General features: G+C 40.9%; 1 protein-coding gene across 1 annotated transcript in view; it reads left to right on the top strand.

Annotated features, from left to right (window-relative positions):
* The first annotated feature begins 3,738 nt into the window (after positions 1-3,738).
* LOC126335257 (sialin-like) overlaps positions 3,739-19,793 on the top strand; it is a 140,819-nt gene continuing 124,764 nt past the window's right edge. Inside the window, exon 1 of the mRNA XM_049998300.1 lies at positions 3,739-3,764. Within this exon, the coding sequence (XP_049854257.1) occupies positions 3,752-3,764 (13 nt within the window). The 5' untranslated portion in view covers positions 3,739-3,751. The remainder of the gene's footprint in view (positions 3,765-19,793) is intronic.

Here is a 19,793-nt window from a genome sequence, read left to right as displayed (position 1 = left end):
CGCCGGTGGCGACACCTACAACGTGCTGGCACGAGGAAAGTTTCCAACAGAAATCTCATAAACAAACAGCAGTTGACCGGCGTTGCCTGGTGAAACGTTGTTGTGATGTATCGTGTAAGGAGGAAAAATGCGTACCATCACGTTTCCGACTTTGATAAAGATCGGATTGTAGCAATATCGCGATTGCAGTTTATCGTATCGCGACATTGTTACTCGCGTTGGTCGAGATCCAATGACTGTTAGCAGAATATGGAATCGGTGGGTTCAGGAGGGTAATACGGAACGCCGTGCTGGATCCCAACAGCCTCGTATCACTAGCAGTCGAGATGACAGGCATCTTATCCGCATGGCTGTAACGGATCGCGCAGTCACGTCTCTATCCCTGAGTCAACAGGTAGGGACGTTTGCAAGACAACAACCATCTGCACGAACAGTTCGACGACGTTTGCAGCAGCATGGACTATCAGCTCTGAGACCATGGCTGCGGTTACCCTTGACGCTGCATCACAGACAGGAGCGCCTGCGATGGTGTACTCAACGAAGAAACCTGGGTGCATGAATGGAAAAACGTCATTTTTTCGGATGAATCCAGGTTCTGTTTACAGCATCATGAAGGTCGCATCCGTGTTTGGCGACATCGCGGTGAACGCACATTGGAAGCGTGTATTCGTCATCGCCATACTGGCGTATCACCCGGCGTGATGGTATGGGGTGCCATTGGTTACACGTCTCGGTCACCTCTTGTTCGCATTGACGGCCCTTTGAACAGCGGACGTTACATTTCAGATGTGTTACGACCCGTGGCACTACCCTTCATTCGATCCCTGCGAAACCCTACATTTCGGCAGGATAATGCACGACGGCATGTTGCAGGTCCTGTACGGGCCTTTCTGGATACAGAAAATGTCCGACTGCTGCCCTGGCCAGCACATTCTCCAGATCAGTCACCAATTGGAAACGTCTGGTCAATGGTGGCTGAGCAATTCGCTCGTCACAATACGCCAGTCACTACGTTTGATGAACTGTGGTGTCGTGTTGAAGCTGCATGGGTAGCTGTACCTGTACACGCCATCCAAGCTCTGTTTGACTGAATGGCCAGGCGTATCGAGGCCGTTATTACGGCCAGAGGTGGTTGATCTGGCTACTGATTTCTCAGGATCTATGCACCAAAATTGCCTGGAAATGTAATCACATGTCAGTTCTAGTATAATATATTTGTCCAATGAAGACCCGTTTATCATCTGCATTTCTTCTTGGTGTAGAAATTTGAATGGCCAGTCGTATATTTTAGCTTATCGGTGTATTTTTGAATATTTGGTATTCACTCAGGGTACGTGATTCGACGTCATTACAACACCGATCTGCGCCACATGGAAAATAAGTTGAAATTATACGATATTGTATACTAGCACGTAGCTGCTTCATTAGAATGCAAAACAAAAAATTGTAGATTAAAACTGCAGAAATCAGCAATAATAAAATTACACCGAAGTGTTGCAAAGTACGCGCGCGAGGCAGCAGCGCAGAACCTACCTATCAGATTAAAACTTCGTGACGTAATGAGACTCGAGCCCGGAAACTACCATATCGCGGGCCGTGTTCTTACTGGTTCCATCCAGTCACATCGCACCCCCTGACCTCAGAATATCGCTTCTACAGGTTTCTCTCTACTTCAAGTTTGTGGGATCGAGTACCACTCCGAAACACATTTTTAATCTGCGACGAAGTCGCTGTATTGTCGAAAGCTGACGTGTTGAGAACCGTGGCCGTAGTGCAGTTATAAGGTTTATTCAAGCAGCCACCAGATAAAAGTATGATTTAAAAATTTTATTTAACTCAAATCATTACAGGTTACGGATTTAATACAAATAGACCTTCAGACGGCTCTAGCTGACTTCCTTGCTATCTTGCTGGAGCTATGTTTTATGCTCGCTTCTGGTTTGGTGCACTAAGATAAATAAAAAGGATTTTGTTCACATTTGATTAACTCAAGATTTTTTTCACTTTTTTTGGTCTTCAGAGAAATATTCATGGAATGGTTTTAATGTCAATAATACCCTTAAAAGTGACGAACACTTACGTAATGTACATGTAAATCGGACGAATTCGTCTTGTATTTGCGTTATGCGTTTTAGAGTTTCTGCTTTTTTCGCGTACACTATGCGAGTGTTGTTTCATTCCCCAGAAACTGTTTTACCACACACCATTCTACTCTTTATGGGAGCACATACTCCCTCAACATTCACAAGATCTGGCCTAGTTTCACATGCATAATAAAAACAATAGTTTCAAAGATATTAGAGTACGAAAGACGTTAAGTTAAAGTTGCTGTGTAGAAAATACAGGCACAGTAAAATAGGTTTTTATCAAACCGATAATATTCATTTAAAAGTCGGAAAGAGCAGATAAATTATATAGAGTATGTTCTAATTCGGTGTTCTATTGAGTGGCTAATATCACGTACACAAATATTATATATGAAAAATGAAAGTTTATAGGAGCTAACTGTGTAATGAGATGTAATTTATGTTACACTGTGAACAGATAAGATCTTTGTACACTGAATATAACCAGCGCCGAACATGTGCATCAAAGATGACCAACACTGTGCAAAAAACGTGAGGACAATAAAACATTTTTTTCTTATGTGTTGTAGTGATAAACTGGGTAAAAACGTCGAATCTAAAGTTCTATAAACGAGCATAAACTGTAGTATGATATTTTTTTTACACTAGTTATCCAGCTGTAATGTAAGTGATATGCTATAACTTTAGTACACTGAACAAAATCAAGGTTGAACATGGGCATTAGATGACAGACACTGTGTGTAGTATGTCCTTTTTGTTACAATGATAAAATGAATTTGAACATCGATTCTAACTGCATCCTACATTCTGAATGGTAATATGAAATATTTTACTGATTGACCAGTTGCAGCAGTTTCCAGTGGATGAAACAGCATTCACGTAGGGCACGTGCAAAAATGTCGAAACTTTAAAATGCATGAAGCAAATACGGGACGTATTCGTAGCACAGAAACATAAACCAAGTAAGTTTTCGCCACATTTATTAACTTTAAAATTATTTCATGAGTATTTCTATGAAGATTAAAAAGAAAAAGAATCTCTCGTATGTTTACCGAATAATTAACAAAACGCTTTCTTTGTCTCGTTGCACCAAATCAGAAACTATTACAAAACGAGACGCCAGTAGGTGAGCAAGGAAATCTGTAAAAAGTCGCCTGAAGAAGGATTTGTAATAAATCCGAAAATGGTAAAAGACCATGTTAAATAAACTATTTTAAATCAGACATGTGGCTCTTGCTGCTTAAATTATGAAGCTTGAAACTACCACGAAGTTCCGTAACAGCGAACGTTCCGCTGCAGAGTAGAAGATCCATTCTTGCTGCAGTTCTAGGCGGCATTGGTTGATGATGAACCTCAGTCTCCTTCGTTGATTTCTTTGTAACGTTTACACTTATTTTACGCCCGGCAGTGCAGTTTAGCGCGCCAAAGTCACTACTTCACCTGCTCCCCCTTCCAGCCACCATCCATCAGCCGAGGTGCCACCTGCACATTTCTCCGGTATCATGCAGACGATAACAAATTATGCAGGCGGTTCCACTGCGCAGCCAATGGATAGTCTAATGAACAAATGAGGGCTTGCGAAGCCGGCGATAAGATACTGCTTTGTTCTACACTTCAGTAAATGTCGAGAGACCCACTGGTAGCACAAGCCGAGGACAACGAACATGTCTCTCAAAGGTAAGAAGGCTGTAATTTCCGTCTTCTGTTCAAAACAGCTGTCTAGCGTCTTATAATTAAGCCGCCTTGCTTTTAGTCTTACACGGAAAGTATACTTCTAAAGCTTCCCCGAGTTTGCTCAGATTTCACACAGTTGTCGTACATACTTAGAAGATGTAACAATCGCTTCTATAAAGTCGTTACGAGAAAAGAAAGTTGAGTATTTTATGAGTCTCTTGCATAACGGACGAGAGCGTCAGCCGCTGAATAATGGCATTAGCGCAAACGGCTAAGACATACTGTGTTCGAGTTTCGTCATCATTTTTAGGCTTCCGTACCTCAATCGGTAAAAACGGAACCATTATAGAATCGCTTGGTTGGGCGCCTGTCTGTCTCTCTGACTGTTAGAAACTCTTTTTCTCAGGAACGGGTAGAGGTATTGAGTTGATATTAACGTCACATACTGTGATGTGCATTCCCTTGGCGATGTGAAACATTGAAGCTTTTAAATCAATGCAGTCAAAAGATACGGCTATTTATGTCACATACGTTAACAACCGCGAACTTACTGAAACTTCCCGACAGATTAAAACTGTGTGCTGAATCGAGACTCGAACTCGGGACCTTTGCCGTTCGCGGTCAAGTGCTCTACCAACTGAATTACTCAAGCACGACTCACGATCCGTTCTCACAGCTTCATTTCTGCCAGTATAGCGTCTCCTACCTTCAATAATTCACCGAGGCTCCTCCACGAACCTTGCAGAACTAATACTCCTGGAAGGAAGGATATTGCGGAGACCTGGCTTAGCCACAGCGTAGGGGATGTTTCCGGAAAGAAATTTTCACTCTACAGCGGAGTGTGTGTTGATATGAAACTTCCTGACAGATTAAAACTGTGTGCCTGACCGATACTCGAACTGGGTAGCTCATTTGGTAGAGCACTTGCCAGCGAAAGGCAAAGGTCCCGAGTTCGAGTCTCGGTCTTGCACACAGTTTTAATCTGCCAGGAAGTTTTATATCAGCGCACACTCCGCTGTAGAGTGAAAATTTCATTCATTATTCAGCATGGTGGCGTTGCTGTCAGGGTTCCTCCGAAACACAATCGGTAGTTGTAAACAGCGCTGGTGGCGGAATGGAACGCCCTATCACAAGAGCTCTTATACACCTGGCCGTGGCAGCAGGTTGCAGAACGTGTATTGCCATCCATGGTGATCACAAACACTGTTAAGAACCATGTCTCGCCTTTTTTGGATGTCCGACGGATCACCATAAATCGCGATGACTTCAGTGTAGTTACTGTCTTTGAACAAAAGTTTCGTTACTATTCATCTCATTGCATATTTCTTTCAGTTTCTTTAACCATTCGCGGTGGCCGTGTGGTTCTAGGCGCTTCAGTCCGGAACCTCGAGACTGCTACGGTCGCAGGTTCGAATCCTGCCTCGGGCATGGATGTGTGTGATGTCCTTCCTTTAGTTAGGTTCAAAATGGTTCAAATGGCTCTGAGCACTATGGGACTTAACATCTGTGGTCATCAGTCCCCTAGAACTTAGAACTACTTTAACCTAACTAACAATGCCCCAGGCAGGATTCGAACCTGCGACCGTAGCAGTCGCGCGGTTCCGGACTGAGCGCCTAGAACCGCTAGACCACCGCGGCCGGCTCGTTTAGTTAGGTTTAAGCAGTTCTAAGTTCTAGGGGATTGATGACCTCAGATGTTCAGTCCCATAGTGCTCAGAGCCATTTGAACTTTTTTTTAAAGAATGGTTGTTTACATCTTAGGGCGGGTTTAGTGACATCTCTGAACACTGAAAGGGACTGTGTCTGCGATACAATATTCACAGCCATCGTCTACCTGTTCTGGGAACCGGGGTGATGCAAAACTTTTTTTGATGTGTTTGTATCAGTTTAATCAATATTTAAATGAAATTACTGCAGATATAGTAAAATATTCGTTAAATAACTAGACAAGTTTGACACGGTATGAGATGTTCAAGTTGATTTCAGTTGCTGTGTGATTGTGGAGCATATAAAGTCCTGCCAAACATTTGCATAATGAAAAGGATATAAAACGTAATGAATCAGTGTATAAAATAAATACAGATATATGACGGTCATGGATGACAGCTGTAGTGCATTGCTGTCATCTAAGACATTGTTTGTTGAAATTGCATGAAACATTTACAAGTTGTTAATCCGAAAGTTAACTGTGAAAATATTTAGTTACTGTCAACATTAATTTCTGTACTTTTTACGTTACTGAAATTATTATTGTTTTACTGGAGGCACCTCATTTTTCTGAGATCGCAAATGCATTCAGATATACATTATTATGTAACTGTAAGCAGCCACTTTCCTGACAGTTTGACAATGTTTGTTCCGGTGTATCGTCTGTTCTTCAACTAAGCGAGCAACCACCGTTCAAATTCATTGCACTGGGGAATTTCCCATTTCTGCCGTGCTGACCGAATTAGTACCCGGGCAGGACCGTACCGGTCACTTTGCTGGTTCAGCTATGATATGCTCTGTGTCTGGGGCCACCGGCTAACTTTCAGCTGCACAAAGAAATTCATCTCACTTCGTACATATTCTAGGTGAAATAACTCGCCTACATACGCTTAAAGTTACAATCGAAGAAAACGGTCTATTCACACACAGGCAACGTGGATTTAGAAAACATCGTTTTTGTGAAACACAAGTAGCTCTTTATTCACATGAAGTGTTGAGTGCTGTTGACAAGGGATTTCAGATTGATTCCGTATTTCTGGATGTCCGGAAGGCTTTTAACACTGTACCACACAAGCGGCTTGTAGTAAAATTGCGTGCTTATGGAATATCGTCTCAGTTTTGTGACTGGATTTGTGACTTCCTGTGAGAGAGGTCACAGTTAGTAGTAACTGACGGAAAGTCATCGAGTAAAACAGAAGTGATTTCTGTCGTCCCCCAAGGTAGTGTTTTAGGCCCTTGGCTGTTACTTATCTATTAAAACGATTTGGAAGAATCTGAGCAGCCGTCTTAGGTTTTTTGCAGTTTACGCTGTCGTTTATCAACTAATAAAGTCATCAGAAGATCAAAACAAATTGTAAGATTATTTAGAAAAGATATCTGAAAGTTGCGAAAATTGGCAGTTGATCCTAAATAGCGGAAAGTCTACCACATGAGTGCTAAAAGGAATCCGTTAAATTTCGGTTACTTGAGAAATCAGGCAAATCTATGGCAGGACAATTAGAAAATGTAACAAATCTGTTAAAGAGACTGCCTACACTACGCTTGTCCGTCCTGTTTCAGAATACTGCTGCGCGGTGTGGGATCCTTACCAGGTAGGATTGGCGAGATACTTCTAAAAAGTTCAAAGATGGGTAGTACGTTTTGTATTATCGCGAAATATGGGATAGAGTGGCAATGAAATGATGCAGGATTTGGGGTGGTCATAATTAAAACAAAAATGTTTTTCGTTGCGACAGAATCTTCTCACGAAATTCCAATCACCCTTTCTCCTCCGAATGCGAAAATATTTTGTCGACACCGACCTACATAGGCCGAAACGATCACCACGATAAAATAATGGAAATCAGAGCTCGTAAGGAAAGATACAGGTGTTCGTTCTTTCCGCTCCCTATACGAGATTGGAAAATAGAGAATTAAGAAGGTGGTTTGATGATTTCTCTTCCAAGAACTTAAATATGATTTGCAGAGTATCCATGTAGATGTAGATGTAGATGAACTGGAATCTCATTTAATGGACTAGTACTGTCTCAGTGATAAGTCCCACATCAGTGACCAGGAAAGACACGTCTAGACATGCCACGGACAGCGGTAATTTGCCGACTTGACCGTCACTCACCTTATGGCTCGACAGCCAGGAGTGATGGTATGGGGTGCCATTTGTTTTCGTAGCAGGATGCCTTTGGTTGTCATCAGCAACAACCTTACAGTACAGCAGTGCATCGACGATATCCTGTGGCCTGTTTTGTTGCCTTTCATGGGAAGTCATCCTGTGCTTACATTTCAGCAGTTAATGGCCGCCTACACACGACGAAAGTTTCTACTGCTTGTCTTCGTGCTGCTAAACCCTGCCTTGGCCAGTAAGTTGTCGGATCTTTCCCCAGTTGAGAACATTTGGATCATTATGGACAGGGCCCTCCAACCAGCTCAGAATTTTGGCGATGTAACACGCCAGTTGGTCAGAATTTGGCACGGTATCCTTAAGGAGGACATCCAACAACTCTATGAACAAATGCCAAGGTGAATATCTGCCTGCGTAAAGGGTCAAGGTGAACCAACGTGTTTTGGACTTGCTCAATTTGTGAAGCTCTTTCCCTTGAATAAATCATCCAATTTTTCTGTAATTGTAACATTTATTTGTCTGTATATGTACATCACATCTGCCAATTTCCATCTTTTTTTTGCCTTGGAGTATATATAGGGAACGGCCTTGCCGCAGTATATACATCCGTTCCCGTGAGATCACCGAAGTTAAGCGCTGTCGGGCGTGGTCGACACTTGGATGGGTGACCATCCAGCCGCCATGCGCTGTTGCCATTTTTCGGGATGCACCCAGTCTCGTGATGCCAATTGAGGAGCTACTCGACAGAGTCAAAGAAAACCATCATAACGACCGGGAGAGCGGTGTGCTGACCACACGCCCCTCGTATCCGCATCCTCAATTGAGGATGATACGGCGGTCGGATGGTCCCGATGGCCTGAAGAGGGAGTGCTTAGAGTGCTTAGAGTGCTTAGAGTACATCTCATGTCTGCAATGTAAAAACAAGAGATCTTTTTCCAAAATGTTTACAGTCAGAGCACATGCCCAACTAAAAGAGGTCATATTTTATGCCATTGTGTCAGACTCTAATGACAAAACAGAAAAGTCTTGCTGTGCGAGTTTCATGGACAACTTTTTCTTGTGCTTTTCCGAATAAGTTGAAAGACCGAAATATGCGTAAAATTATCACCTTTTGAACCAGCAGTGGATTTTTCTTTTCTTTTCTTTTTAAATACATTCGTGTGTAAAATTTATCTTTTAAGTATATTAGTATATAATTTACTGATTTGTTGATTTTCCTAATCTTATCACTCTCTATTCTTAAATGTTGCCTGTGTTCCCTCACGAATTTTCTTCCTCAACTAACTGCTGATTGATTTATCTTTTAAGTATATTAGTATATAATTTACTGATTTGTTGATTTTCCTAATCTTATCACTCTCTAGTCTTAAATGTTGCCTGTGTTCCCTCACGAATTTTCTTCCTCAACTAACTGCTGATTGATTTCATGCATGTAGCTTGGGGACCATGTCAACAGCCGATTGATCAAAAACTGGATACCTTTTTCGATTGAAAAGATCTTCAAAGCAATAACGTGCAGTATGCCGTCAATATTTGAAAAAAAAAATCTTGTTTCCTTTCGTTTGTGAAGTTTCGGCGATCTTCCAGAATATTTTTGTAGTTACCACAGTTGCTAATATAAACCTAATCTTAGCTCCTGAGTAGGAAGTCGTCTATTTTCCAAATAAATGTTCACTTTACACACCCGCAAATTTAAAAAAAGAAATCTGTTAATGTTAGTTGGACATATTATAGTTTATTTCCAATTATTTCATGCTAGTCATACTCACACAAATGTGTATAATTTTCAGTAAACGAACTGTGAACCAAGACTTGCAGCTGCTCGAGCAAGAGCTTCCTTCGAAAGTGAATGACGATTAGGGTTGACTACACCGCGTCTAAAACAAGTTCCGTAATCCGTACTTCTGTTGAGCTTGTCCTGGGCGCTCTCTCCGCACTCTCACCCGAATAACGTGATGTGTTCTGGGACACATTCAGTTAAGGAAATCGAAGTAAACAACTTCACTACATAAGATAACTATCACTTTATCATGTAGGGGTAATACGTGGGGCGAATTTGATATTTTTTCGTGAAATTTACCTGAAATCCGCATGGCACACAATTAGATAAAAGAGGAACGATGAACGAGTAAAAATGAACAGTTCCTAAAAATGAACAATCACTAATGAACTATTTTTCGTAACACTCACAACCAGTGGTCTGTTTTATTGTTTATTTAAGCACAACAATTGTAGTACATGTCTTTAACACATATTGCAGGACACTTAACACGTTGTCAAGTTCAAAGTTGGCCGTAAATTTAGAAAAATATTGGCTTCCCACGAAATGCCAGATGTAAAAATCATAATCTTGTAGCAGGTCACTATATAATCGTGGGAGCACGTCATATTTAGTAAAAATATGCCTACGTAGGTAAATAAAAGATGAGAACATGTTCTTAAAACGTAGTTTTCACTCATGTGACGTGCTCCCACTAGTATTTACTGATCTGTTACAATACGGCGATTTTACATCTGGCATTTCGTGGACAGTCAATATTTTTCTTAATTTATGACGAACTTTCAGCTTGATAACATACTAAGTGTCCTACAATGTATGTTAAAGACATAAAATCAGATACTTATAAATGGCATAAAAGGTCGAAAGCTGGGTTGCACTCAAATAAACAACAAAACAGTCAAATCAAAAACTGTTTATCAATTAACATGTTCTCGAAAATGAACGTCTTTGCTTATTTCTAATGCTTGTTGATGTTGATGTAATTACTCCGTAAGTTGCGAGTTTAGCGCCTATTAACTACATGTTATGCAACAAACCTCTTCAAATGCTTTCTTTCTCGGCATAGTTACCTATGTACTGCTTAATATTTCAAATTGGTCAGCATCTGTCACGTTTCTATTGTTCATAAACGAAGAAATGTCATTTTTAACAGATATATTTGGAAATGCAGAAACGTTAGCACAATCGTATCTGACTGCAGCAGACTGAGAACGAGAAGTGAAACTAGAGCTAGCTTCCTGTTGTATTTTTAACATATCACGGCTTTGTTTAAGGTCTTCATAGCGTGATTCCCGTTTTGATATTTTTCTTTGAAAAAAAAAGCGATTTAATTGATGCTTGCTAATGTCTTTTCTGAGCTATCATCTCGATGTTAGGTCTTGAAATGTTGTGGCATTGCAGGCCTAAAACACTAATAAATACCGTGTGTTAAAGTAAAAGAATGAAAGTGGTCTAAGTAAGATTATTTTGTATAGGACACAGATTTTCTAATGCGTAAACTGAAAAGTGAGAAATTACGTAGATTGAAATGTTTAAAAATTCCTCAGTCTAACTTCTTTAATACTTCAGAAGCCGGCCGCTGTGGCGAACGATTCTAGGCGCTTCTATCTCGAACTGTGCTGCTGCTACGGTCGCAGGTTCGAATCCAGCCTCGCGAATGGATGTGTGTGATGTCCTTAGGTTAGTCAGTTTTAAGTAGTTCTAAGTCTATGGGACTGATGACCTCAGATGTTAAGTCCCATAGTGCATCCCCGCAGATTTTTTATTCATTTCAACAAGATAAATATTAATTTTGAAGGTATTAATATGGAACTCAGTATGTTTTCTCTGTGACTGATTAGCTCCGTCGTGTAAACTGCAGAATGTGATAGGGGTGTGTCGAGCTATACTTCTATGACTTACACTGCTAGTTTGAACCTTTTTTGGGTTTGTATGAAAAAGTTTGATTACTGTGGCACTGTTCACACGAAACTCTCTGTTTTTTTTTTTTATTTAAAACCGAAAAGCTTCCCTATCTAAGTGAACGTAGTAAACATTTAACATACCATTCCCTTTTGTTTCACACTCACGAAGCGGCTTACCAAGCAGCCGACCCGCTTCACACGTAATCTTTTGGTCAAATAGCCTCGCAGTTTCTAACTTTGTACACTAAGGGCCACTGCAGTCATGTAACAAGACCATACTATATAGCCTATCCAACATTTATTGAGGCAATGCCCCCTAGTACTGCTCAGAATTCGTCGACAGAATTCGGAAGTTTTCGTGACTCGTGCTACCGGGATTGCTAAGCTACACGGGCTGACATAGTGGGGATCTCCATGAGCCTTCACGCAGCGAGCTGCTTGATCATGAGCTGGGGATTAATTTAGTTTACGTTCGTATTCATAGCTACAAATAAGTACCGAAAGTGAAAATGTACATAGTTGTAACGCGCTTCCACGTGACCGTGTTACTTCCTTGCGTAATTTCCATAACGGCAAGTGCTCAGATCCTAAACTAAGCTGCAAATGTTGTCAGCAGTGCGAGAGATATCCCCCCCCACAACATTCAATTGAACAAACTATACTGTTATTATCTTATGCCACATAGACAGGTCCGCCATAATGGTACTGAACAGTTTTCAGTTTCTTTCACAGTGTTATCATTTTTTGCTGTTTTCCGGATGAAAACAATTTAAAAATGCTCTCAAAACTTCATGTTATATGGCATAGTTTGTGAGTGTGGCATATCTGGGAAAGGACCAGCAGCCCTTGGAACTATGACATACGAATCGAAAGAAAAATTATATATTTAGGTACACCAAACTACACGATGGGTTCTTTTTGGTCTCCCTCTTCTGCTTCCACCGTAGAGCATTGCCATACCCGTGTGGGAATGGTAATTACAAAGTGCCAATTATTGAAATATGTGAAGAAAAAACGTATATTAGTTACTAACTACGGGTTGCAAACACTTTGTTCGACACGTAAACGTCACGACAGATAATCTTATTTAGGTTATGACATGTTCGATATGCCTGCCATCATTGCCGATGATGTGGCGCAGACGAATGGCGAAATTCTGCGTGACCCGCTGCAATTCGGAACATCGATAGTGTCGATGACCTCCAGACTGTCTGTTTTCAGCTCGGCAATGGTTTTGGGGTTATTGCTGTACACCTTGGCCTTGTATAGCCCCACAAAGCGGAGTTGAATGAGTTCAGGTCCGGAGAATGTGTTGGCCGATCGTGGTCCATGCCAGAGGTCTCTGGGTACCCCAGAGCCAGAATGTAGTCCCCATAGAGCTCCCCCACGACATCAAACACTCTCCTGCTTTGATGGGGTTGAGCTCCTTCTTGCATGAACCTGAACTCTTGTCGAAATCAGGGTCACTTTAGATAATGGGGGCGAAATCATCTTCCAAAACCTTCACGTACCCTTAGGTGGTCACCGCGCCATCAGGGAATATCGCACTGATTAATCTGTGACTGGACATTGCATACCACGCAGTCACCCGTAGTGACGTTTACATGTCGAATAAAGTGTGTTCATGCCGTAGTTCGTAACTAATTTACGTTTTTTCTTCATATATTTCAATAATTGGCATCTTATAATTACCATACCCGAACGGCTTGCACTATGGCGGAAGGAGAAGGGGAAGACCACAAAAAACCCATCGTGCAGTTTGGTCTACTTTTCTTTCGATTCGTATGTCATAGTTCCAAAGGGCTGCTGGTCCTTTCCCAGATATGCCACACTTACAAACTATGCCTTATAACATGAAGTTTTGAGAGCATTTTTAAATTGTTTTCATCCGGAAAACAGCAAAAAATGATAACACTGTGAAAGAAACTGAAAACTGTCAGTCCCCCAAACGCGCCAATTTTGCTTATTGACCAACTCATCGAAATGAAAGTGGGCTTCGTCGCTAAAAAAATATCATATGCGCATCCTATGATGTCCCGTGGCCAACAGTGCAGTTTGAACATCCTAACGCAAACCATTCAGAAGTTATGACGATTATAATTCATGTAGAACAACAATTGCCACCCTGTACATTCCTATAATTCAGTAATGAAACATTATCCGTTCGTTAACTAACATTACTCTGTTCATTAAAGTACATATATACTTCCATTTACGCACTCAATACTTTAACGGGTCTATCTTCTGGAGCATTACCCCCATCTTAATGCATTTAAAAGGCCACCAGAAACCGACTATGTCTTATATTACTGGATGATACAAGTTACATTTTTTGTCATGTAAGGTTAACATGATTACATTAACGCAGTTATTTAATAGCACTTCAGTGTCCCAAAATATAAATAAAAAACCTTACTGTCAAATATCACCTCAAGTGAACTGCACAAGCAACACACTCTCAGTCACGGTAAATACTACAACTTCCTTCCTACTATCAGTGTGGCGAAACGCTTCAAAAGTTCGACAGACTGTGTTCGTTGTTTAACTATGAAGTAAATAAACGCACGTTTAGTGTTTGGTCAGTATTACGCATACTTGTGGACATTTATAGAAATTTTTGCCTGGGGGAGGGGGGGAGGAGGGGGGGGAGGGGGGAGGGTAGGTGTCAAGACTTCAGAATTCCGATTTTTTATATAAGGGAGTCGGACAGTTTCGAAACACGGCATGCTATAAGAACTAAATTAAATAAGTGACACAAAAACATAAAATATATAACAGAGAATACATTAATAAAAACACTATATTTCATTTTCCAGAACGGGCGGAGGGGGTGGTGCGGAGGGGCGGGGGGAGCAGTGCACCCTTCTGCCTACCGTTAAACTGTTGTTACATCACTACAAATTAAACTCTGAGTCTCTCTAAAGTCTAAAAAAACATTTAATGTGTACAAATATTTCTTATTATCTTGTTTAATTCATGTTTAGTGATCTCAGGCGCAAAATTTCCGCTCCGTAGATATCGATAGAAATCGATTAATTCGTTGGTGCTAAGTTAAGTTTTGACATCTGTGAAATTTTAGTTACGGAAAAAGCAGGAAGAAGAACTTTGTCTCCAAATTGAGGATGGACGTCAGAGCCGGAAAGTTATCTTTAGACATATATGTGCGCAGATTATCAGCAACTAGGGTATAATTACACAGGAAAGTAACAAGGTTACGTGAAAGCATTTAAGTTATTTGTTTTTCACATTGACACACACAACATGAATTCGTCGCGCTACTGTAGTGCTACAGTTGTTAGGTCACTAGAGTTGGCAGCAGTTGTAAACGTAAGGCAGTCGAGACTAAGTGTACTAGCACAAAGCAGAGACACAACTTAACGTCACAACTTGTAGACACTGTGCCACTTCTCGCTAGAGATAAAAGACCTGGTGAAGGGTGTTTGGACCCCTTGTCTTCCCCCCACCCACAGCCGCTCTGTATCACGCCCCTGAACAGACAACTGCTGTAATTAAGTCAGCACTTACTTTTCACATCCTGCACACCTTTACATAATGATCCTAGCTATCCTTAGTTAAGTACATGGCATATCAGTTGATAAAACCACTAATTATTTTAAAAGAACGATTAACGGAAATTCTGCAGTTTGAAATGACTTCGATTTCGCGGAGAGTTATGAAATTGTAAATAGCAAGCGAAAAGTATTCAACCAGTAATATTATTTTGGACTTTCGTTTTAAGTCTGATTATTACAGCAAATATTATATTGGAATAAAATATAACAAAAATTTGCTTCATTGAAATATTCCTTTCGTCTTGATTTTGTCTGACAAACTGTCTGCCTGTAGTGAAAATATTATTTTTAATATTGAAATACTGATTTTACGTTGGAAACGAATATGATCTTTTATTTTACTTGTTTTAAAATTGTAATTACTACTGCTAATGTTATCAAATAGTACTGAATACTTCGATGATTTCAGTTATTTGTATTTTTTGATCTCTTCAGTGCTTTATTCATAAACTGAGTAGTCAGATTTTATGCAGTTAAATAGTAAACTTTAAATGCTGAGTTAAAAGTTTCTCTAAAATGGTATATCGAGGGCTACTTATCACGAAATTTTCCTTGAAATCCTACGAATTTATATATTGTAAATACGGCTCTGTGTGGCACTGTATTTCCACATTTGAGCTCTCATTGGAGTGCTTAGACATTTGTTTGTTGGTTCTGGATTTTGGTAATAAACAAACATGCCGTAAAATTTTTATTTGTTATTCTAATGTCAGTATCATCTCAGATATCAAGTCAAGCCGTGGATCTGCAACCCTGGACGAAATTTCATCAACCAAGGCAAGTATATTCACTAGAGTTTTGGATTTGGGAGTCTACTAGTGGGGACTTGGTTCAATGCCAGAAAATGGACACAGCTAGATCCGAAAGCAAGAAGAAGTCATTACTAAACTGTTCGTCCGTATCTACATCTATGCTGTCCAAATCACTGTGAAGTGCATGACAAAGTGTACGTCCCATAGTACCAGCTATCAGAGTTTCGCAGTCTGCCATCCACGCATGGAGAGCTGGAAGAATGGCTGTTTAAAGGCCTCCATGCATACTGTCAATTGCCATAGCCACCGATGCCACTGAGACCGTGAACTTGTCACAGCATACGGTCGAAGTGCTAATTTGTTCATTCACATCTCAGTACTGATAACCACACATACTACATAAACTATGCACATTGTTTCATAACGTAAAATTAAACACACTTTTAGTTGTCATTAGGACCACAGTGGCCATATGTATTTTCCATTTAAATACTACACCTTCGCATTTCCTTCTCTGAAAAACTGAGTCAACACCCCTTCATAATGAGTGATATGTTGACATCGTTAAGAGAATAAAATGTTAGTACTATCAATTGCAGAACTTTGGAATAACGTTTACCAGAAAAGAAAAAAAAAAGAATTAAAATATTTTGTGAAATGACAGATGTTTTACTGTTATTATTAGTGTTATTATTTTTTACTGTATTACATTTTTAGTAAACCCCCGCTTAGTATTATCAATTACTGGATAGACTGTATGACTTAACTGTTACTTTTTACCCATCTTTTTAAATAATGTGGCCTCAGTAATCTCTTTGGGCAATTTGTTGTACAGTTTTATTCTTTGGTAGACAATGATGCTTGACGTTTTATACAACTGCTTTCTTGGTAAATGGAAGTTCAGTCTACATCTTTTTTTATGGTTACTGTTAGAGCTGTTTCTGTAATAGCTGATGTCAATAACAGATTGATAAAAATACTTGTATGGCACAGAGAAACTCCTCAATGTTCAAACGCATCTTTAAAATGGGCACCATCACTGTTTTCGATTATTTTTCTACTATCCTTTTCTGAAGTACGAAACTGTGCTCATATTTTGTGCATTTGTTCTCCCAGAAAATAATTGCATAGATAGGGATTGTGCGAACATGCGAATATTATACAATTGAAAGGCTCTGGTTGTTACAAACGGATGACACACAGCGTAGTAAAGACATTCTGCTTGCAAGTATCTTACGAGTATGTGTTCACACTAATTGAGCTGAGACTCGATATTCTTTCCCAGAAATTTTGCTTTTCCTGATGCAGCCTATACAGTTATCATCTACATTTATTTAACAGAGTCATTTTCTATCTTCAAACTGAAATCGATTGCATTGTCTTTACTTTGTGTTCAGTGTGCATTTGTTCTATATTAGCTAATAGTAAACTAAGAGAAATGTTTTATCTAATTTTCTACAACGATCTGTCTCGTTTTCGCATTGACTAAAGTATTGCTGTCATCAGCAAAGCTATTTTTTCCCCTTTGACTAACACTATTGGTAGACCCATTACGTAAATCGGGAACAGTATTAATCCTAAATTGCTACCATGAGGAACTCCCACGTTAACGTGAACAGCCTGACAAAAAAAAGTGAACAACTGGAAGACACGTATGCATTTCACAGTAACTTTATACACACATACACCATCGGCAGATATGTAAATGATTAGAATGGCAATTCTCTGCAACAGATTGAACGGCCACCGGAGTGGATCAGTGTTGTTCGTTCTTAGTGCTAATAGCTGGTCTCATAGGATGTACATATGACGTGAACAGCGTCATATGTCGAGTGATTACGGTGAGGGAGACAGCGTTATAGCCAGCTGACGCGTCGTGACTGCTCTCACTATGAGCCTTGTTGTAACAAGAATTGCTTTTTTAGGTAACCACACAAGAGTCGTCGACAGTCCGAACAATTTGAGGCGTGCTGACTTTTATAGGGGCCACATAGCATGTCATCCATTTCGTCAGCTGGAAAATCTTGCAATATCCTGGCTTGATGGGCATTCGGATGTGACAGTGAATCGATGATGAACTACACGGGAACACGAGAGTAGCCATATTCATCGCCAAAGCTCCTGACGACTACGTCAGACAACCACAATGAAAAATGGCTACATTTTGCAATAAGCACATCGTAACGCCTTCGCATTCGCTTCCGCTCTCGGAGTACAAGTAACGGACTCCCTGCAACGTTCTGCATTATCCCGTGTCTTTGATCAGAGATTAGCTACTACATCTCTAAGGGATTAGTGTCGCACACATAGACTGGCGATAACACCACAAGGCAAATGGCTGCGGTTGGAGTGCTGCGCTACCGGATACCATCGACTGCTAATGAACGGTGTCGCATTGTGCTGAACGATGGTGATGGTAAGTTTCTTTTGGACCAAAATGCTGAGGTCATCGGTCCCTAGGCTTACACACTACTTATTCTAACTGAAACTAACTTACGCTAAGGACAACACACAGACCCATCTACAATCTACATCTACAACTACATATATACTCCGCAATCCACCATACGGTGCGTGGCGGAGGGTATCTCGTACCACAACTAGCATCTTCTCTTCCTGTTCCACTCCCAAATAGAACGAGGGAAAAATTACTGTCTATATGCCTCTGTACGAGCCCTAATCTCTCTTATCTTATCTTTGTGGTCTTTCCGTGAAATGTAAGTTGGCGGCAGTAAAATTGTACTGCAGTCAGCCTCAAATACTGGTTCTAAATTTCCTCAGTAGCATTTCACGAAAAGAATGCCTCCTTTCCTCCAGAGACACCCACCCGAGTTCCTGAAGCATTTCCGTAACACTTGGTGATAATCAAACCCACCAGTAACAAATCTAGCAGCCCGCCTCTGAATTGCTTCTATGTCCCCCCTCAATCCGACCTGATAGGGATCCCAAACGCTCTAGCAGTACTCAAGAATAGGTCGTATTAGTGTTTTATAAGCGATCTCCTTTACAGATAAACCACATCTTCCCAAAATTCTACCAATGAACCGAAGACGAGTATCCGCCTTCCCCACAACTGCCATTGCATGCTTGTCCCACTTCATATCGCTCTGCAATGTTAGGCGCAAATATTTAATCGACGTGACTGTGTCATGCGCTACACTACTGATGCAGTATTCGAACATTACGGGATTCTTTTTCCTATTCATCTGAATTAATTTACATTTATCTATATTTAGAATTAGCTGCCATTCTTATACCAATCACAAGTGCTGTCCAAGTCATCTTGTATCCTCCTACAGTCACTCAACGATGACATCTTCCCGTACACCGCAGCATCATCAGCAAAAACAGCCGCACATTGCTATCCACCCTATCCAAAAGATCATTTATATAGATAGAAAACAACAGCGGATCTACCACATTCCCTGGAGTACTCCAAAAAAATTGCTCTGAACACTATGGGAGGTCATCAGTTCCCTAGAACTTAGAACTACTTAAACCTAATTAACCTAAGGACATCACACACATCCTTGCCCGAGGCAGGATTCGAACCTGCGATCCCAGCGGTTCCAGCTTGTAGCGCCTAGAACTGCTCGGCCACTCTGGCCGCTGGATCACTCCAGATGATACCCTCACCTGCGATGAACACTCACCATCGAGGACAACGTAGTGGGTTCTATTACTTAAGAAGTCTTCGAGCCAATCACATATTTGGGAACCAATCCCATAAGCTCCTACCTTAGTTAGGAGTCTGCAGTGGGAACCGAGTCAAACGGTTTCCGGAAGTCAAGGAATATGGCATCCGTCTGATGCCCTTCATCCATGATTCGCAAGATGTGAAAAAAGGGTGAGTTGCGTTTAGCAGGAGCGATGCTTTCTAAAGCCGTGCTGATGCATGAATCGCAACTTCTCTGTCTCAAGGAAATTCATTATATTCGAACTGAGAATATGTTCGAGAATACGGCAACAAACCGATGTTAGGGATATTGGTCTGTAATTTTGAGGAACAGTCCTTCTACCCTTCTTACCCATGCCCGAGGGAGGACTCGAACCTCCGACGGAGGAAGCAGCTCGAACCACGCAACGCGCCGTAGACCGCGCAGCTACCCCGCGCGGCTGCTGAGCGATGAATCGCAGTTCAGCACTACCCCTGATGATTGTGGCACGAAAGACGGCGACTTGGGGATCGTTCCTGTTC

The sequence above is a fragment of the Schistocerca gregaria genome, chromosome 2 (genome assembly GCF_023897955.1).
Source record: "Schistocerca gregaria isolate iqSchGreg1 chromosome 2, iqSchGreg1.2, whole genome shotgun sequence".
NCBI lineage: Eukaryota > Metazoa > Arthropoda > Insecta > Orthoptera > Acrididae > Schistocerca > Schistocerca gregaria.
Note: the sequence above shows the minus strand (reverse complement) of the source record. Positions and strands in the feature narration are given on the sequence as shown.